The sequence below is a fragment of the Triplophysa dalaica genome, chromosome 11 (assembly GCF_015846415.1).
Source record: "Triplophysa dalaica isolate WHDGS20190420 chromosome 11, ASM1584641v1, whole genome shotgun sequence".
Lineage (NCBI taxonomy): Eukaryota > Metazoa > Chordata > Actinopteri > Cypriniformes > Nemacheilidae > Triplophysa > Triplophysa dalaica.
The window spans coordinates 16,048,874-16,063,178 of record NC_079552.1 but is presented as its reverse complement, the minus strand read 5'-3'; the positions used below and the strand labels follow the sequence as shown (position 1 = coordinate 16,063,178).

At 48.3% G+C, this 14,305-nt stretch overlaps 1 protein-coding gene across 2 annotated transcripts in view; it reads left to right on the top strand.

Moving 5' to 3' along the window:
• Positions 1-13,442, top strand: part of lzts2a (leucine zipper, putative tumor suppressor 2a) — a 55,512-nt gene extending 42,070 nt beyond the window's left edge. For both annotated transcript variants that reach the window (XM_056761322.1, XM_056761321.1), the window contains 4 exons: positions 784-1,308; positions 2,165-2,734; positions 2,850-3,119; positions 10,231-13,442. In XM_056761322.1, coding sequence (XP_056617300.1) covers positions 811-1,308; positions 2,165-2,734; positions 2,850-3,119; positions 10,231-11,004 — 2,112 coding nt within the window. In that variant the 5' untranslated portion in view covers positions 784-810 and the 3' untranslated portion in view covers positions 11,005-13,442. The remainder of the gene's footprint in view (positions 1-783; positions 1,309-2,164; positions 2,735-2,849; positions 3,120-10,230) is intronic.
• The last annotated feature ends 863 nt before the right edge of the window (positions 13,443-14,305 follow it).

The following is a 14,305-nucleotide window of genomic DNA, read 5'->3' as shown; positions in this document are numbered from 1 at the left end:
ACGCGCTCGCAACCCACTATCGCTGTTAGAGCGAAACCCATATGGCATTTTTAGAATGGATCATAAACTAGGTGATAAATGGCCACCCGCTTCAGTTCGCTCACAGGCCTCCCCGGTTCGGGGGCATATAACAGTCTTCGATTTCCGACAGTCGCACACACAACCTCAGAACAGAAGAACAAGCCCTTCTATAGAAAGGCGCTGTGGAGAAAGTTCCCACGGCTCATAGCGAGTCAGGGTTTTACAGCCACCATTTCCTCATCCCAAAGAAAGACAGCAGCCTGAGTCCCATTCTCATTTGCTAAACGCTATGCTTGTTCCCGTTATCTCAGGGAACCGACGTTACGTGAGTAACCTTATCGTTTTTCTTTCTGTCGTTCTGGTAGGGGTCATTGGGATGCCGCTGCAGTCAGGGCAGCTTGATCTCTCCTGAAACTCAGATCTGTGTGTTTCTTTTGTGTGTGGCAGTAAGGAATGCACTTTGAAGTGCTTTGGGAGTGTGCTATGAAGTGCACTTGATGTGTTTGGAATTGATTGGACTGGCAGACTTTTTGCAGATTATTCCACATGGTGAGACTTCTCTTAGCACACAGAAGCAAGCTAAATATATAGCAGATGAAATGCTACCTCGTAAACACATAACTCATGGCTAATGCTTGCCGATCTCTTTTTAATTGGGCGTTTCATTAGTTATTATCTACCAACTGAGCTAAAGGAACGTAGAAATCAACCCTCTGTGATCTATGTACAAACTCAATCTCTTCTTCTTGTATCTCTCTACAGATTATATGTCCTGGGCGAGTGTTCGCCATGGCTCTAGTTCAAGCTCGGCCTGTGCCCACTGAAACCAGCGCTGACGTCCAGCAGTGCTACTCAGTGTCTCATTCCCCCCCTGTGGCTGTGGCAGGAACCATGGGTTCCGTCAGCAGCCTCATTTCTGGACGCACCTACCAGGAGCGCCATTGCCGAGCTGTCAGCGACTATGGTGCTAAGTATAGAAAACCCACACCAGCCACCAGCTGTTTCAGACAGCAAGATGGAACGCTCCGCAGCGCCAGCTCGCAGGAGCAGCTCCTCAACAACCAGCCTCTTTTACCCACTAAAACTAAATCGTCTGCACTCATCTCTGCTGGCAATGGTAACTACGGCTATCTGAACGATGAGTCGGTGGGTGACTGGAATGATAATCACGTGTCCGCTTGCAGTCCGTGCAGCGATACCGAAGAGCCTCCTGATAACAGGGGCATGAATGGGAACATTGGTGGTCCTCCTCCAAAGCTCGTTCCAGTTTCAGGCAGGCTGGAAAAGGTGAGTCTGGGTGTGCCTTGAATGTTTTTCTTATTTGGAGTGTACTATTCCTTTAATAAAAGACAATAGGTGCATGTTTGTTTTGCTGTTTTTCTATTGATTGTGTGAAATTTTAATCTCTGTGCTCAAAGATAAAGCAATCCATCAATTTTATTTATGACATCACACCTTATACATCTAATCTATGACAGATCTCATTTACAGTCTCTAACAATAAATGAGGCCTCATTCAAAAACTGCTTACTCAATGGGTGAAAAGCTAGTAGGCAGAGTGACCATATAGGGATATTTCACACAATCTTTTTTTTTATCTTTTATTCTCCCTAATGTCATTAAAAGCTGTATATGACTCTTTCTTTAGTAGAATACAAAAGAAGATATTTTGAAGAATGTTGGTAACCGATCAACATTAGCACACATTGACTTCCACTGTCCAGACACAAAACCACAAAGACATTTCTCAAAATATCTGCTTTTGTGTTCCACTATCCCTGAGTGAACTATCCCTTTATTGTCACTCTGCCTACTAGCTTTTCACCCATTGAGTCATACAGGTTTGGAATGACTAAAGGGGACCAAATGATGAAAGAATTTTCATTTTGGGGTCACTTTTAATCTTATCTATAGTCACAAACTATACCATGACTATGTACTGCAAGAGTCCTCCACAAGAGTAGAAGTCCTGTATGAACTTTTGCTTATTGCTCCTAAACTCTTTGTAAGTCGCTTTGGATAAAAGCGTCTGCTAAATGTCTAAATGTAAATGTAAATGTAAATGTAGATGATTCCATTGTGATTTTGTTTTGAGCATTAAGGTAGTCAGTGTGTTATCACAAAGTCCTGTTTTTCATCACAGAGTATGGAGAAGATATTGATCCGTCCCACTGCCTTTAAGCCTGTGGTCCCCAAGAATCGTAATTCCGTGCAGTACCTGTCACCTCGTCCAGGGGGCAATATGTCTGAAAGCCAGGGCAGTCTCAACATCTTACTTCCTGGTGCTGGAGCAGGGTTGCCTTGTGCCGAGAAGCGGAACTCTTACAGCGCTGGACGCAACGCAAGGAGTAGCCAATCCTGTACCATGTCAGACTCGGGACGCAATTCGCTCTCCAGCCTGCCCACCTACAGCAGCACGGGGTACAGCCTTGCACAGAGTGAGGTACCCAATGGGAATATGGAAACACGCCCCGGCGGTGGCCACGGACACTCTAATTCAGACAGCGGCCGATCGTCATCAAGTAAGAGCACAGGGTCTTTAAGTGGCAGAGGCCAACCCTTGTCAGACAGTGGATCGTGTGGAAGGTCCCCGGCTCCGGGGGAAGGATATGAAGGGGTCATACGTGAACTAGAGGAGAAACTGAGGGAACGAGACTTGGAGCTACAGCAACTCAGGGACAACCTGGATGAGAATGAAGCAGCTATCTGTCAGGTGATAATTAAACATACAGTTTTCTATAAACTGTTGGTGCTATTTGGATGATCTAATACAATAGATCACCGAGACAAAATATAAATCTTGAATCCTGTCATGTTCTTTTCTACAGGTGTATGAAGAGAAACAGAAGCGCTGTGAGCAGGAAATGGAGGATCTCCGGCAGAGTTGCGCATTAAAGATGAAGCAAGTGCAGTTGAAGGCCCAACGGGCGCAGCAGGTTCTTCAGCTGCAGGTGTTCCAGCTGCAGCAAGAGAAGAAGAAACTGCAGGAGGACTATTCCCAACTGTTGCAGGAAAGAGAGTCACTGGAGAAGAAATGTGCATCTTTTGAGAGAGAGCAGACTCAACTGGGTCCCAGACTGGAAGAAACAAAGTGGGAGGTGAGACCTGGTAGAGTCTTTTCACAGAACTTAATGTCCAGTTCAGACTCAGGGGACAGTACTTAAGTATTTTATCAAGTATCTGTATTTTATCAGTGTTTTTACTTCGGTAAAAATTTACTAAATAATATAGACGTTTCAGCAGCAACAACATAACGTTACGTGGACCAAACTTAATTTCCGGTAGACCGGTGCAAAGAATCAATCAATGTTTGGTAGTTTAAATTTAATCAAATTAATTTACAATAGAATATGAATCATAGGTAATATTACTATAAATTAATATCAAATACATTGTTATATTATAACCAACCACAGACCGGAAGTTAACTTCAGGACAACTTTGTGTCCATTTTTATATTTACGTTATACCTTAGTACATTAAAATTTACTTTCACTTTCAAAAGCAGGAGTAAAATTAAGAAAGCACTAGATTTTTTATGTAGTTAAGTGTTGAAAGAATAATATGTGAAAAACACAAACAATTATTTATGAAATGTAGTGGAAATAAAAGTATAAATGATGTTTTATTAACAAAGTTCGGGAGGAACCTAAGCATATAATCAGCACGCCGTTCAATCACCAGCAATACCTATCAGCCGAGCATGCAATCTCTGCACAACCATCTCGGCTGGTACATCATTAGCAATCACAGCACCTACCCTATCAGGTCAAGCAACCTCTACTATAAATAGACAAGCAGTCTTACCTGATGCTTCTTGCCAGATAAACATCGTCAAATTCCTTTACGATGTCTGAGACTCCAGTAGTTCACAGTGTATCGGTTATTCCAGATCCTTCGGCGCCATTATGCGCACCCCAGCTCTCCAGTTCAGAGTTAGATTCTACGGATGATTCCCAAGCTTCGCATTGGTGCCGCCAGCCACGCCGCTCGGAGCGGCGCGCATCTAAGCGGAAGGGTTCGGCATCTCTCCCACCAGCGCGATCTCCACCTCATTCACTGGCGAGGTCTTACGCCTCTGCAAACCCCAAGATACCAACATTCCGCAAATGGACGGTCCAGAGTCTTCATAAGGCCCTCACCAACGCGGAAGTCCCATTCAGCAGGCGGATGTCAAAATTAGAGCTTTACACCCTCTACGTGTCGTCCCAGACAGACGCCCCGCATGGCAGGTCGGACCGTATGGCTGCCAACAATGAGTCAGGCTCGGCTAGGGGTCCCGTCCATTCCAGGCAAGAGCAATCTTCCGCCGCGGCTCGGCATGGCCTCCATCACTCGAGACGCCGCAGCAGTCATCCAGCTAATCCAGGTAGCGCACTTGTCGCGTTGGACGCCGCGGACATCCCGGTTAAGCACCTCCGGCAGGCAGAGGCATCTCAGCTCTACGCGCACGACATCACAGCAAATGCAGTGGGTCCCCCTGGCAAGGCCGGCCAAAAAACTTCAGGAGCACCAGCTCAACAACACTTCTCTGGCGCGAGGCTGCCTACACTAGGGACACAAGCACTGGTCTCAGGAGCACAATTCTTCGGTGCAGCTGCCGCTGCTAGCGCGACCCCGCTTCCGCTAGACACACAAGCGGCCGCTGTAAGATCCGCCTTTCCCGCCCCAGGCTCCTGGCCCGCGGCGCCGGAATCCGTTTCTAGCATGAGGATGCCTCCGCTAGAGTCAAGAGTTCCGGTCTCTGGACCTCATTTCTTCGGCGCCACTGCCAACGTAAGCGCGAGCATGCCTCCGCACGACGCGCAAGCGGCCGCCATTTCCTCCTCTCTCGCTCTTCAACAGGCACGCCCAGCATTCTCACTGGCTACAGCGATCGCGATGCCCGCGCCTCCTAATGCGGCTGCGTGGGAACCTCCACAAGTCTCCAGCGGAGTCAGAGCGCAGATTTTGGCAGAAGTTTAAGCTGCTAGCACCCGAAGCGGACCCCGTGTCTACCCCTGTTCCACCTTATTCGGAGTTGATCTTTCAGTGAATCACCCGCTGCACAACCTTCTCGATGCCTCTCTCAATTCCATCACTCAGGCAGTTTCCCCAAGGACCCTGCAATCATACCTTACGGCGTGGAGAAGCTTCAAATCATTTCACAGGACTTTCAGCATTTCCTTCCCGGATTTTTCACTCCTCACCATCACCTCCTTCATCTCATTTCTCAACACTGCCAATAGCCTTCAGGCCAGCTCCATCAGAGGATACCTAAGCGGACTCCAGTTCTTCCACAAACTGATTTTCAACTCTACGTCGCCGGCCATAGCAAGCTCTCAAACATCAATGGTTATCCAGGGCATTCGAAGATCCCAACCCGCCCGTCAAGATGTTAGGAGACCCATCACCCTGGAGATTCTCACCAAATGTATCTCCACCCTCCGAAAAGGATACCACTCAAAGCATGTTGCGCGCACACTCGACGCCATGTTCACATTGGCGTTCTTCGGTTTTCTACGATGCTCAGAGTTCTCAACCACATCCAAATTTGACCCCGCGGTCCACCCCACAGTGTATGACCTTCAAGTGCTGGATTCAGAGACAATTTCTTACTCGATTAAGCAAAGTAAGACTGACCAGACCAGGAGAGGCCATTTCATATATGTATTTAACCTCCAGTCACCGATTCAGCCGTATGGAACCCTCCTAGCCTATCTTCGCTACAGGCAACCCCGGACAGCAACCTTATCGGATCCCCTCTTTATCGACGAACATAATCGCCCGGCTTCACGATTCTGGTTCCAGAAGCACCTCAAAGCCGTCCTGCTCCAATCAGGAATCCCAGCAGAAAACTTTTCCGGTCACTCCTTCCGCATAGGCGCAGCCACCACAGCCCTCCAAAAGGGCCTATCTCAGCCACAGATCCAAGCCCTAGGCCGGTGGTCATCGGAGGCTTTTAGAACCTACATTCGGACAGACTTGTCGCTCATCAGGAAAGCCCATCAAACCCTCCTTTCCCATATCGGCAGATAGTCTTGGCTGTCAGTCCAACCCCGGCCACGTTGACACACAACTCCCAAGAAGGACGTAACACCTCATTACATACTGGCTCAAAGTCTACAGTTTGTTCATCCAGACTCATCATTCGGGAACACCTTCGCAGGGAATATCTCACATTGGAAGCTCTGCTGAGCCGGTACTCATTTCGGACGTCAGCACTGCCACATGAATCTCTCACGAGGCAACCAGATCCTCCATGTCACAACGTTGGTCTCATCATCTCAAATTAGCCTCATCGCAGCGACCGTCCCGCAAGTATCTCATCAGCAACCGCCCGCAAGGACCCGAGCTTCCATCTCGTGATCTGCAGTGCAGTCACATCTCGTCACGAAGCCAGTGTCGCAGCGCGACCGCCCCGCAAGGGCCCGAGCTTCCAACTCGTGATCTGCAGCGCAGTCACGTCTCGTCATGAAGCCAGTGTCGCAGCGCGACCGCCCCGCAAGGGCCCGAGCTTCCAACTCGTGATCTGCAGCGCAGTCACATCTCTTCATGAAGCCAGCGTCGCAGCGCGACCGCCCCGCAAGGGCCCGAGCTTCCAACTCATGATCTGCAGCGCAGTCACACCTCTTCATGAAGCCAGCAGCGCGACCGCCCCGCAAGGGCCCGAGCTTCCAACTCGTGATCTGCAGCGCAGTCACGTCCCGTCATGAAGCCAGTGTCGCAGCGCGATCACCCCGCAAGGGCCCGAGCTTCCTACTTGTGATCTGCAGCGCAGTCACACCTCTTCATGAAGCCAGCAGCGCGACCGCCCCGCAAGGGCCCGAGCTTCCAACTCGTGATCTGCAGCGCAGTCACATCTCTTCATGAAGCCAGCATCGCAGCGCGACCGCCCCGCAAGGGCCCGAGCTTCCAACTCGTGATCTGCAGCGCAGTCACATCTCGTCATGAAGCCAGTGTCGCAGCGCGACCGCCCCACAAGGGCCCGAGCTTCCAAATCGTGATCTGCAGCGCAGTCACATCTCGTCATGAAGCCAGTGTCGCAGCGCGACCACCCCGCAAGGGCCCGGGCTTCCAGCCCGTGATCTGCAGCGCAGTCACATCTCGTCATGAAGCCAGTGTCGCAGCGCGACCGCCCCGCAAGGGCCCGAGCTTCCAACTCATGATCTGCAGCGCAGTCACATCTCGTCATGAAGCCAGTGTCGCAGCGTGACCGCCCCGCAAGGGCCCGAGCTTCCAACTCATGATCTGCAGCGCAGTCACATCTCTTCATGAAGCCAGCGTCGCAGCGCGACCGCCCCGCAAGGGCCCGAGCTTCCAACTCATGATCTGCAGCGCAGTCACATCTCGTCATGTAGCCAGTGTCGCAGCGCGACCGCCCCGCAAGGGCCCGAGCTTCCAACTCATGATCTGCAGCGCAGTCACATCTCTTCATGAAGCCAGCGTCGCAGCGCGACCGCCCCGCAAGGGCCCGAGCTTCCAACTCATGATTTGCAGCGCAGTCACACCTCTTCATGAAGCCAGCAGCGCGACCGCCCCGCAAGGGCCCGAGCTTCCAACTCGTGATCTGCAGCGCAGTCACATCTCGTCATGAAGCCAGTGTCGCAGCGCGACCGCCCCGCAAGGGCCCGAGCTTCCAACTCGTGATCTGCAGCGCAGTCACATCTCGTCATGAAGCCAGCATCGCAGCGCAACCGCTCGCAAGGGCCCGAGCTTCCGACTCGTGGTCTCCAGCGCAGTCACATCTCATCATGAAGCCAGTATCGCAGTAGTGAGCGCCCCCGCAGGGGCCCGAGCTTCCAACTCGTGACCTGTATCGCAGTCACATCTTGTCATGAAGCAAGTATCGCAGCATTGACCGCCCCCGCAGGGACCCGAGCTTCAAATTCATGCTCGGCAGCGCAGGCACCTCTCACCATGAAGGCAGTACTACAGCAGCGACCGCCCCCGCAGGGGCCCGTGCTTCCAAATCGTGCTCTGCAGCGCAGGCACCTCTCAACGTGAAGCCAGGATCCCGAGCTTCCAACTCGCGACATGCGGCGCAGTCACATCTCGTCATGAAGAGAAAAGGGGCCCACGCTCCAAATCATGCTTCGCATAGCAGACACCTCTAGCCATGAAGTCAGTAGCGCAGCGCGACCGCCCGCAAGGGCCCGAGCGTCCAACTCGTGATCTGCAGCGCAGTCACATCTCGTCATGAAGCCAGTGTCGCAGCGCGACCGCCCTGCAAGGGCCCGAGCTTCCAACTCGTGATCTGCAGCGCAGCCACATCTCATCATGAAGCAAGCATCGCAGCGCGACCGCCCCGCAAGGGCCCGAGCTTCCAACTCGTGATCCGCAGCGCAGTCACATCTCGTCATGAAGCCAGTGTCGCAGCGCGACCGCCCCGCAAGGGCCCGAGCTTCCAACTCGTGATCTGCAGCGGTAACATCTCGTCATGAAGCCAGTATCGCAGCGCGACCGCCCTGCAAGGGCCCGAGCTTCCAACTCGTGATCTGCAGCGCAGTCACATCTCGTCATGAAGCCAGTATCGCAGCAGCGACCGCCCCGCAGGGGCCCGAGCTTCCAAATTGTGCCCTGCAGCGCAGGCACCTCTCAACATGAAACCAGTATCGCAGCAGCGACCGCTCCGCAGGGGCCCGAGCTTCCAACTCGAGTTCTTCAGCGCAGTTACATCTCGTCACAAGTCAGTACCGCAGCAGCGACCGCCCCCGCAGGGGCCCGTGCTTACAAATCGTGCTCCGCAGCACAGGCACCTCTCAACATGAAGCCAGTATCGCAGCTGCGACCGCCCCTGCAGGGGCCCGAGCTTCCAACTCGTGACCTGCGGCGCAGTCACATCTCGTCATGAAGAAAAAGGGGCTCACGCTCCAAATCATTTTTCACATAGCAGACACCTCTAGCCATGAAGTCAGTAGCGCAGCAGCGACTGCCCCGAAGGGGCTCGAGATTCCAACCAGTGCTACGCAGCACAGACTCCACCCGTCATGAAGCCAGTCCCGCAGCAGCGAATGCCCCTTAGTGGCAAGAAATTCCATCCAGCAATCTGAATCGGCAGACATCAATCATCACAGAGCCAGTATAGCAGCGCTCTGTGCTTTCAACTAGTGCACTGCAGCAGCAGACACCAATCATCATGATGCATGCATCACAGCAGTAACCGCCCCAGCGGGGCCCTCATCCTCTCCTAATTACCTGCCTCCGGATTGCACCTCCGTAACGCCAAGCATGGTTTTGGGGGGGATGTATGCGTACTTCGGCGGAGTTTCAGTTTATAAGCATTTGGGGGGTGTGTTCTGGGCTCGAGCCGGTTCCGAGCCCGGCGCACTTGCCCCGACCAGGGTAGAGTGCTCCGGGTTCGGATAGATCTGGTGAGCTCGGAGCCCACTCCCTGCACAACACGCCAATACGCATAACATGCATACCCATGCTTTACCAATCTATCCCTATAACGGAGCTGTTTATCTGTGAGGGCGAACTCGTGAAATGATGTTTTATTAACAAAGTTCGGGAGGAACCTAAGCATATAATCAGCACGCCGTTCAATCACCAGCAATACCTATCAGCCGAGCATGCAATCTCTGCACAACCATCTCGGCTGGTACATCATTAGCAATCACAGCACCTACCCTATCAGGTCAAGCAACCTCTACTATAAATAGACAAGCAGTCTTACCTGATGCTTCTTGCCAGATAAACATCCCTCCTCCACCCCGACTCCTCTTATTTCCTCAGTCCAGCTGGACCCTCGGGGGGGTGTGTTCTGGGCTCGAGCCGGTTCCGAGCCCGGCGCACTTGCCCCGACCAGGGTAGAGTGCTCCGGGTTCGGATAGATCTGGTGAGCTCGGAGCCCACTCCCTGCACAACACGCCAATACGCATAACATGCATACCCATGCTTTACCAATCTATCCCTATAACGGAGCTGTTTATCTGTGAGGGCGAACTCGTGAATATACTGTATGCTTGTTAAAAAATATTAAAAAGTAAAAACTCTCAGATAAAGTACAGATACTTGACTTATGTACTTACTAAAATATGCCTAATAAATTATAAATAGTACTGTCCACCTCTGTTCAGCCTACACTCTGTTTCGAAAGTTGATGTATCAGATTATGCGATTTTGACCAAAAAGTGTAGTTGTGTCGTAGACAAGAATCAGTGTCAGACTCTGTTGCTTCTCGTCGAGTAATAATTTTCTTCTATCACTCTGTCGTGATTGTTATAGGTATGTCAGAAGTCAGGTGAGATCTCCTTATTGAAGCAGCAGCTGAAGGATGTTCAAGCAGACCTTGGTCAAAAGTCAAGTGAGATTGTTGCTCTGAAGGCTCAGTTGAGAGACGCCCGCTCCGAGCGGCAGGCCAGCCACGCTCGCTCACAAGAGGCCAGCGCCACAGCCCGTACCCGCATGTTAGAACTGGAGGTATGTGAGAATGAGCTACAGCGCCGCAAGAGTGAAGCAGAGCTCTTGCGAGAGAAGATGGGCCGTTTGGAAGAAGAGTCTCTCCGTCTCAAAGAGGCTCTGGCGATGCCCACTACCCAGCCTTCTAAAAGTCAATGCATGAGTCTACCCCTGCCCCAAAGCCGTGTGGGAATCCTCCACGGGCTCAGCCCTGCGTTCCGGGACAACGGCAGCGAGGAGCTGCGCTTAGCGTATGAGAGCGATGAAGCGAAGGTGCAGCGCCAGAGCGTGGACGTGCTGCATGGTCTCTGTCAGCAAGTGGAGCGTCTGCGAGCTGAGCTGATGTACGAGAGGAGGCGGAGTGAGGACCAGCTGGAGGCCTTCGAGGACGAGCGCAGGGTGTGGCAGGAGGAGAAAGACAAAGTGATCCGTTACCAGAAACAGCTGCAGCAGAACTACATCCAGATGTACCGGCGGAACCGTGACCTGGAGCGTGTGATGAGGGAACTCAGTCTGGAGCTGGAGAACAGGGATATGGAGGAGTTTGACATGCGGAGCAACGAGATCCACTTTGAGGAGATCACTGCCACTGAAATCTAGCAGACTCATCCCATTCTCTACCAGCGACATCTCAGAATTAACCTTCACCGTGGTTGTGTGAAGAACACCAGTCATCACAACACTTTTTTCGTGAACACTTTAATTCCAGTTGTTGTGGCGTTCCTTGTCCAGGCCCAGATAGAATCGACAGACTGTTTTTGTATTCTCTACAGTGATTTTGGAGAAAAATCTCAATAATCATTTTCATTTAAAATCTTGTTTAAAGAAACATAAAGCTCCATACAACAATTTCAGTCCTTTCCAACTCAAAATTCCATTGACCTGTTGCATATACATTTTTCCACTGACTTGAGAGTTCAACTCCTGCCCATGTCCTGAAGAAAGAGTGCGATGGAGTGTTTTGTGAGCACATTTTCACTTTGCTAAAACAACAAAGGTTTTTTTGGAGAAGAGGCAGCATGACTGTGAGTCACATCAAATATGCCATTTGGGACAAGCCCTGTCAGCCGAGGCCAATAAAGCATGAAGCTGTATTTTCTCATCTCCTTATGATGCTCCTCACACCGCCTCAGAAACCTGTGAGTGGTTTCCATTGAATGTACAGTGACTGCATACAGCAGTTTATTAGCACAGTTGAATGGAAGGATGTCCTCGATCTTTCATAATTATGATTAATATCTTATGCACATTGAGAAGCTCGCATCAGAAGCCCAATAAGATCAAAGTACAGGTGAGAGGAACTTCATAAATCAGCTACATGGTTAATAGAGGTTCAAGCACAAGTTGTGATATCATGTAATGGTCTGAACACACTGCTCAACTCAATTCATACCATTATCAACCAAGAGATCTATTGAGCATCTCATATTTGGTCACTGAAACTGCAGTTTTGTTGCATTGGTGTTTTTGTTGTTATGCTAATGTTTAGAGTCCTAGCATTGTGGCATTTCTTTTCAGCCATTTGCAGCACTATGCAGTAAGAACTCTCTGTTTCATCCCACTGACTCGCTGCTTACACTACATTTGATACTAATCACTAATGTAGAAGTGTTATTTTTATAATTAGATTGTATATTAGCGAACATAACAAGCGGATATAGAGACAAAATATATTTTTCTTTCCTAAGTATCGCTGTGCACACTGTACATACAGTAGTGAACTGCATGTGTGCATGAGACCGTAGCATTATGATGCCAGACAATCTGGTATCAGGTTATGACATCACATAGGTTACCATTTTTCCAGCCATAGCGGGTGGAGCATTTCTGTTCAGTAATAACATAGTTTATGAATACATATATATGTCATGTTAGATTTTAATACAGAAATACTAATCAAATATTTGTGATCATTTTGTTAAAAATGGGATAAATATATATAACACTATCTTTACTTTTTGTTTTTTACAGAACAGATCCTTTAAAAAATAAAGAGGAATTAAAATATAAATATATATGATGTATATTTTTATATATAACACCTAATGCTATTTTGTGGTAACACAGGTAACTGTTGGTTTAACAGATCCGCAAACTCTCTAGGGACCATTTGCCATCAGCAATTCATGGAAAGCCCTTACAGCAGTAAGCGCTTTCATATTTTCATAAAATCTAGAGTATTTAACTGGGGTCTGAACACCTCCATGCCTGTCAAAACTATAAAGCATCATCCCCGGTTGTCATTTTGGCTATTGTGAAAGCTGCCCTGAACACTGTGACAGCCACCTGTAATGAGGATTCAATAAAATGACAAAACTATGTCATGGAGAGAAAGCTGCATGCAAAATGACATTTCATACATCTCAACCAAAGATGCTTGCATGTGTTTTACATTCACCTTGTATGAACACTCAGTGCTTCCCTTTTTTACAAAAAAAAAAAAAATGTACTCTTCGCAATCAAAGGAAAGACACTTTATCCCTGACAGTCAATCTGTATGTTTGCATTCAAGATCAAACACTAGTTCACTAGTATTTGTCAGAAAGGTTCGCTATTTGTCATTGTATAACCTTTTGATTATGTACTAAAACAGTGAAAACGCGATCCACATTGATGATACAACGTTATTGCAATAGCTTTATAACGACACGACCTGAGAATCCTAATCACGAATGGCCAGAGAAGCACTGTGATTGGACGGGGAGAAAAATGTGTTGAATCGTCCAATGGGCATCCTGTTCGTGTTCTCTTTCCTCTCAACAGTACTACATCTCTTCTATCAGTCAATCACACCTTTGATTAAATACACATGGGAATATTTCTCATATTGACATATTCAATATATTTGTTTTACACGTGCAGAGATATCTATTTTGAAGGTGTAATCACTGTGAATAGACCAAAGCAAATTAACTTTTAACCTTCCCCTCATATATGTGCTTGTGTGTTTTGTCAATCTATAATGTTTGTAGTCATGTATATTTTCATGCTGTATATTTCTTGTAAAAATGTGTTTTTAATTAAAGCAAGTCACCTCACATTGAATGCGGTGTCTTATGATTTATACATACAGTTAACAGTAATTCAGAAGCTTATCTGGCCACACCAGTGAATTCAAATGTTTTTTTTAACGCTTTCCCATTTTTCAATGCCTGGAAACTTTTATCAGGTCGCCATGCATTCATAATTGCAAAACCAATCTTTAAATCAATATTATTGACTCTGATATTGTGAAACTTAGAAAGGTACTTCATCAGTAATTGTAGGTTATTCAAGGTCATATTTGCAGTCTTACACACTAAAAACAGGTTACTGTGCTTTTAACTTTTTTATTTAGAATCACACAATGTTTTTTGTAATAAAATGACTTGCAAAAGCTGCAGATCACATGTTTTGTACATGCTTTCCTAGATGCTTACAGTCTCTCAGAAAATATATATATATAACACTGATGCTACAACCATAACCAAGTATAGATTTCAATTGCACTATCCATAAGTGCAGAATTAAGGCACAATTACAAGTTAAATGTATGCATACCTGTTGCCAAAAAACAGAGAACAGGAACTAAGATCCTTCAGTGAGATCGCATTTTGTAATAATCTCCTAGACCAGGGGTCTTTTCGTGGCGAGGACCCCTTATATGAGAGATGCATGGAGCAGGGACCCCCGTATACTAAATGTGTAAACGGAGATATTTAAATAGAAACAACCCTACTGTCATAGCAATATTATGTTGTTTTTTACTGTAGAGCATCAAATAAGACTAAGCAGAGCAACATGATGCAACGAGTCCGCGTTATTTTCGGGGCAACTGGTTTAACGTGCACCATCAGTACTATACGTAACGTAATGTGGTGTCGTTCGGCTGTCAAATCTTACCCTACCGGTTTTTATAACG